General features: G+C 58.1%; 1 protein-coding gene across 3 annotated transcripts; it reads left to right on the top strand.

The window, feature by feature from the left end:
• Positions 1–684: 684 nt before the first annotated feature.
• Positions 685–7,020, top strand: PGLYRP2 (peptidoglycan recognition protein 2). Of its 3 annotated transcripts, none has more exons than NM_001398075.1 (5): positions 685–771; positions 3,376–4,194; positions 5,479–5,689; positions 6,133–6,427; positions 6,555–7,020. In NM_001398075.1, exons 1-5 carry the CDS (start codon positions 708–710, stop codon positions 6,555–6,557), a joined length of 1,392 nt encoding a protein of 463 aa, NP_001385004.1. In that variant the 5' UTR covers positions 685–707; the 3' UTR covers positions 6,558–7,020. The 3 variants fall into 3 exon arrangements, with proteins under 3 accessions (NP_001385004.1, XP_025001473.2, NP_001038151.3); NM_001044686.3 differs by having other exon boundaries at positions 708–771; positions 6,555–6,655; XM_025145705.3 differs by lacking the exon at positions 6,133–6,427.
• The last annotated feature ends 167 nt before the right edge of the window (positions 7,021–7,187 follow it).

A 7,187-nucleotide genomic window follows, 5' to 3' on the forward strand; every position in this document is an offset into this window, starting at 1 on the left:
ACGAATGCAGCACAAACACACGTGCACACATATATGCAGCTGCATGTATGCGGGTGTGCAAGCACACACCCCATGCGTGCACACAAGTGCGCGAAACCCCCTTGCACATACATGCAGTGAACATGCACATGCATGCACACGCCTGCACACTCACTCATGGACGTGTGCACACAAGTACATGTGCATGCACACACTCCTGTGCACACGTGTGCATAGACAGCCGTGTGCAGGCACACAATGCACGTGCATTGCACACGTATGTGCACACCCACTGCACACACGTGGCACGCATATGTGCACACGTTGCACATACCTGTGTGCACACAGCGCACACCCACTGAACACGTAGGGGGACACCCTTTGCACACATATGTGCACACATATTGCCCACACACTGCACATGCGTGTGCACACACATGCATTGCATGCACATGCACACACACGTCGCTCACATACGTGCACAGGCACTGCACGCACCTTTGTGCACACATTACACAGCCATTGCATGCACGCATACACCCCTTGCACTCATGTTGCACACACACTGTACACAGATATGCACACACACACACCACACACACACATGCACACACTCCCACGCACACCCCTCGCACACGCATTGCACAGTGCCCACGTGACACACACCGCGGCCCCCCCTCGGTGCCACCCCGGGGGTGGGACAAAGTCCGTGCAGTCCGTAGGGCACCATGTGCTGCTCCGCTGCTGCTGTCCTCCTGCTGCTGGTGGTGCTCAGCGCCCGCACCCAAGCAGGTAAGGGGCATGGGGACACTGCACTGCCACGTGGCACCTCAACATGCCACCGCCTGGCACCACATGGCACCACATGGCATCACATGCTAACACACAGCACCACATGCTAACACATGGCACCACACGGCACTACATGTCACTACATGGCACCACATGGCATCACACGCTAACACACAGCACTACATGGCACCACACAGCACCACATGGCACCACATGGCATCGCATGGCACCACACACTAACACACAGCACCACATGCTAACACACGGCACCACATGGCACCACACAGCACCACATGCTAACACACGGCACCACATGACACCACATGGCATCACATGGCATCACATGGCACTACATGCTAACAAATGGCACCACATGGCACCACATGGCACCACATGCTAACACATGGCACCACATGGCACCATACACTAACACACAGCACCACATGCTAACACACGGCACCACACGGCACTACATGGCAGCAAATGGCACCACACGGCACTACATGGCACCACATGGCATCACATGGCATCACATGGCACCACATGGCACCACACGGCACTACATGGCATCACATGGCACCACATGGCATCACACGGCATCACATGGCACCACATGCTAACACATGGCACTACATGGCACCATACAGCACTACATGGCACCACACAGCACTACATGGCACCACATGGCATCACATGGCACCACACGGCACTACACGGCACTACATGGCACCACATGGCATCACATGGCATCACACGGCATCACATGGCACCACATGCTAACACATGGCACTACATGGCACCACACGGCACTACATGGCACCACACAGCACCACATGGCACCACACGGCAACACATGGCACCACATGGCATCACATGCTAACACACAGCACCACATGCTAACACATGGCACCACACGGCACTACATGTCACCACACAGCACCACATGGCACCACATGGCATCGCATGGCACCACACACTAACACACAGCACCACATGCTAACACACGGCACCACATGGCACCACACAGCACCACATGGCACCACACGGCACCACATGGCATCGCATGGCACCACACACTAACACACAGCACCACATGCTAACACACGGCACCACATGGCACCACATGGCATCACATGGCATCACACGGCACCACATGCTAACAAATGGCACCACTTGGCACCATACACTAACACACAGCACCACATGCTAACACACGGCATCACACGGCACTACATGGCATCACATGGCACCACATGCTAACAAATGGCACCACATGGCACCACATGGCACCACATGCTAACACATGGCACCACACGGCACCATACACTAACACACAGCACCACATGCTAACACAACGGCACCACACGGCACTACATGGTAGCAAATGGCACCACACAGCACTACATGGCACCACATGGCATCACATGGCACCACATGGCACCACACGGCACCACATGGCATCACATGGCACCACATGCTAACACATGGCACTACATGGCACCATACAGCACTACATGGCACCACACAGCACTACATGGCACCACATGGCATCACATGGCATCACATGGCACCACATGGCACCACATGGCACTACATGGCATCACATGGCACCACATGGCATCACATGGCACCACATGCTAACACATGGCACTACATGGCACCATACAGCACTACATGGCACCACACAGCACTACATGGCATCACATGGCATCACATGGCATCACACGGCACCACATGGCACCACATGCTAACACACAGCACCACATGCTAACACATGGCACCACGTGGCACCACATGCTAACACATGGCACCACGTGGCACCACACGTCACCATAGGCCAACATACGTCACCACACGTCACCACGTGTCCCCACACACCACCACATCACACGACATGACGCTGTATGCCACCACATGTATTCACATGTATCCACATGTCACCACGCGCCTCCACACAGCACCACAGCTCACCACACTTCATCCCACACCACTACACGCCACCATAGGTCACTACATGTCTCCACACGTCACCGCGTGGCATCCCATGTTTCCACACGTCAACACACGTCGCCACGTGCCGCCATACGTCACCACGCGTCACCTCATGATGCCACACGTCTCCACACATCAACACACGCCTCCACGTGCCATGACACGTCACCACATGTCACCACATGACACCACATGTCACCACGTGTCTCCACACGTCACCACACGTCACCACATCTCACCACACCTTGCGCTTTTTACCCAATTCGGGGAGATCTTTGCCCAAATCCGCGCCCAATCCGGGGCAGATTGTTGACCAGTGGGGGTGGGGGCAGTGGGGGGGGGGGGGTACGGATGGGGATGTCCCCCCCTCCCCCCCCCCATCCCATTTTGGGTGCGTTCTCCCCTGTTTTGGGTGCTCCTTCCCAGCTCTGTGCGCATCCCTTCCCCCCTTTCCAGCCCCGTCCCCCTTTCCTTGGGCACATCCCTCCCGTTTCAGATCCATTTCCCCTTTTATTTTCGGGGAGGGGATGCGCACCTCCCCATTTTTTGGCTCATCTCCCAGTTTTTACCTTTCCCCCCCTCTCCCCCCCTTTATTCCTGTCTCACCTCCAGCCCTCCTCCCACACCACATCTCCTCGCTGATCCCAATCCTACAATCCCTGGAGGCCGATGGCACCCCGGACATCCCATCTCTGGTGCGGTCGCTGGGGGGCTGCGGGACCCCCGTGTGTCACACCCTGCTCGGGGACCCCCCTCCCACCCCAACGCCCATCCCTGAGCCGTGGGCGCTGCTCGCCCACCTCCTCCACCCCAACGCCACGGCAGCAGAGCGCGGCGCGCTGTTGGCACCCGATGGTTCCACCGTTGCGTTGGCACCGCTCTTCGCCGGCGTCGAAGTGGGGCTGAAGAGGGCAGCGGGGCGGTCCGGCCCCATTGATCAGCCCTACGCCTCTCTCGACGCGCTCTACGCCGTCACCATCACCGAAGCTCTGGGGACATCCTTCCTCGTGGCACGGGTCAACGGGACGGCCGCGTTGGGACCCGATGGGTGTTGGGATGATGTGGACAACCCCCAAAACTTCACCCTGTTGGGTCCCCCGTCACTCGTCCCCCACGCTGTCGCCAACGGGGCGATGGATGGGGTGCTGTTGGGCACCCGCTTGGCTGAAGACCCCATCCCACTCTCCGTCCTATTCCGGAGATATTATGGTGTGGATAATGGGATCGCAAGAGGGTGGCCCCACAGCAGCCGCCGGCGTCGGGATTTCGGGGCGCTGACGGCAGTGGGGAAGTTGGAGGAGGAGGTGGCGGCGATGCTGAGGGTACTGAGGGGGCTGCCCCACACCCATGAGCTCCTGGAGGAATTTGGGGAGGAGGAGGAGGCGGACATCGCTCGTCGGGCGGCACGGGAGTTCATGGAGGTGTATGTTGGTGAGTGGGTGCCCAAAGTGAGGGTTGTGGTGGGAGGTGGGTGGGGGGTGGTGGGATGGGCAGTGGGTGCTGGGCTCTGGGATGGGTGCTGGGAGAGGAGGTGGGAATGGTGTTGGGACGGTGATGGGATGAGTGTTGGAATTGACGATGGGATGGGTGCTGGGAATGGTGGTGGGAATTATGCTGGGATGGGTGGTGGGATAAGAGGTGGGGATTGTGTTGGGATGGGTGTTGAGATGGGGGCCGGGATGGATGGTGGGTGCTGGGATAGGAGGTGGGAATGGTGTTGGGACAGTGATGGGATGAGTGTTGGGATTGATGATGGGATGGGTGCTGGGATGGGTGCTGGGATGGGTGCTGGGAATGGTGGTGGGAATTATGCTGGGATGGGTGGTGGGATAAGAGGTGGGGATTGTGTTGGGATGGGTATTAAGATGGGGGCCGGGATGGATGGTGGGTGCTGGGATAGGGTGTGGGAACGGTGATCGGGTGAACGTTAGGATGGATGGTGGGATGGGGACAGGGATGGGCGCTGGTGTGGGTGGTGGATGTTGAGTGCTGGGATGGGTGGTGGGTCCTGGGGTAGATGTTGGGATAGGTGATGTTTGCTGAGATGGATGCTGGGAATGGTGCTGGGATGGGTGATGGGTGCTGGAATGGCCGGTGGGAATAGTGATGGGAATGGTGCTGAGTGAAGCTGGGGGCACCCCAGGGGAGGTGTCACTGTGGGGAGCCAAGCTTATGGTGACACAGGGGTTGGCATGGCCAGATATCAGTGTGTCTCCTGGATGGACACCACTGAGTCCCCAGATGGTGGATTTTTGGGTAGACACGTCTTTATCCCCTGGATGGACGCTGGTTTGCCTCCAGTTGGTCCCTGGATGGACACTGCCACGTCCCCTAGATGGACATCAATGTGTCCCCAGTTGGTGGCCCATGGATAGACACCACCGTGTCCCCTGGACGGACACTGGTTTGTCTCTAGCTGGTGGTCCATGGATAAATAACACCGTGTCCCCTCGCTGGTCACCAATGTGTCCCCAGATAGTAGGTTTTTAGATGGAGACCACCATGCCCCCACCAGAGTGTCCTCTGGAAGGGGGTCCCTGGGCACTGGACAAAGCCACGGCAGCCAAGGGCAGATTTCCATGTCCCCTGGACAAGGTGACCCCAGGTGGACTCAGCAGCGTCCCCAAAACAAGGAACTCCCCAAAGCCAGATGCTCCACATTCCTAAGACCAAATGCATCCCATCCCCACAAGCACCACCTGCCTTCCCTCGCAGAGTGCCCAGCCATCATTCCCCGCTGCATGTGGGGTGCCCGTCCCTACCGGGGCACCCCCAGACCCTTGTCCCCACCTTTGGGTTCCATCTACATCCACCACACCTTCGTGCCCAGCGCCCCATGCCGCTCCTTCACCGCCTGCGCCCGCGACATGCGCTCCATGCAGCGCTTCCACCAGGACACCCGTGGCTGGGATGACATCGGCTACAGGTGAGGCCAGCGTCACCGTGACTCCACCATGGTCCCTGTCACTGGAGGGGCATGTAGGAATGACCAAGGTTGGGTTGATCAACACAGAATTGACCCATGTTGGGTTGACCAACACTGGGTTGACCAACGTTGGGTTGACCAACGTTGGGTTGACCAACACTGGGTTGACCAACGTTGGGTTGACCAACACTGGGTTGACCAATGTTGGGTTGATCAACACTGGGTTGACCAATGTTGGGTTGACCAACGTTGGGTTGACCAACACTGGGTTGACCAATGTTGGGTTGACCAACACTGGTTTGACCAACGTTGGGCTGACCAACACTGGGTTGACCTATGTTGGGTTGATCAACATTGGGTTGACCAACGCTGGGTTGATCAACACTGGGTTGACCAACGTTGGGTTGACCAACGTTGGGTTGACCAATGTTGGGTGCCCACAGCTTCGTGGTGGGTTCGGATGGATACCTGTACCAAGGGAGAGGTTGGCGCTGGGTGGGTGCCCACACCAGAGGTCACAACACCAAGGGCTACGGAGTGGGCTACGTGGGCAACTTCTCAGCCAGCTTGCCAGATCCCGAGGCCATTGCTTTGGTGCGCGATGGTCTCATACCATGTGCCGTGAGGGCTGGGTGGCTCCACCAGAACTACACTCTGCATGGCCACAGGCAAATGGTGAACACCAGCTGCCCGGGGGACGCCCTTTTCCAGGAGATCCAAACCTGGCACGGCTTTAAGGTGGGCACTGGGTCCTGTGACAGTGCTGGGATTGGGCATCTGTCCCACTCGGATGCTCTGGAGATGGAGGGTTGGGGGAAGTGTGGGGGATGCTGGTGGTGACCACGGTTCCTTCTCTTCTCTGCAGTGAGGATTGGCCCCACGGGTGCTGGTCTGTGTGGGTGCTGCGAAGGTTGGATCCTGGTCTACACGAATGGTGTTCTGATGGAGGACAGATGGGCCACCAGTCCAGATGGTCACCACATGGCCTCCATCCATCCCAATGATTCCCATCTGGATGGAGCCTGGCCCATCAGGACACCAACCCAATGAAGGTCAGACCACGTGGACCCCAACCTGTGTGGACAACAACCCAATGGATATCAGACCAGATGGACCCCGGTCCGTATAGATTCCAACCCAACGAATTCCAGATCAGAAGGTTCCCAGTCCGCATGGATCCCAATCCAAGGATAGACTGGGGGGGGGACACCAGTCTGTATGGCCCACAGCCCCAGGAACACCGGTGTGGGCCAGTCCCGGCTTGCTCCCAGTTGCCCAGCAGACCATGCCCATGACCTCAAACATCCCATAATAAAGTCAGTACCAGGATAGCTGCTTGGGGTGACCTCTGGAGAGCAGGGGGGAAACTGAGGCATGGGTTGGGGGAGGCAGAATGGGGTCCTACACATGTACACACAGTCCCTGTGCCTCCCTCAGAGAGCAAGGGGAGAACCCAAGCTTAGCCCACCCTGGGGATGCTCACGCCCACCCCGGACCT

Source organism: Gallus gallus, chromosome 30, assembly GCF_016699485.2.
Source record: "Gallus gallus isolate bGalGal1 chromosome 30, bGalGal1.mat.broiler.GRCg7b, whole genome shotgun sequence".
NCBI classification, from domain to species: domain Eukaryota; kingdom Metazoa; phylum Chordata; class Aves; order Galliformes; family Phasianidae; genus Gallus; species Gallus gallus.

Bases quoted from the DNA above. Each gene is read 5' to 3' on its own strand.
- PGLYRP2 (NM_001398075.1), top strand. From the start codon at position 708: ATGTGCTGCTCCGCTGCTGCTGTCCTCCTGCTGCTGGTGGTGCTCAGC. The intron at 772-3,375 runs GTAAGGGGCATG...TCTCACCTCCAG, and splicing joins CAGCGCCCGCACCCAAGCAG to CCCTCCTCCCACACCACATC. The intron at 4,195-5,478 runs GTGAGTGGGTGC...CTTCCCTCGCAG, and splicing joins GTTCATGGAGGTGTATGTTG to AGTGCCCAGCCATCATTCCC.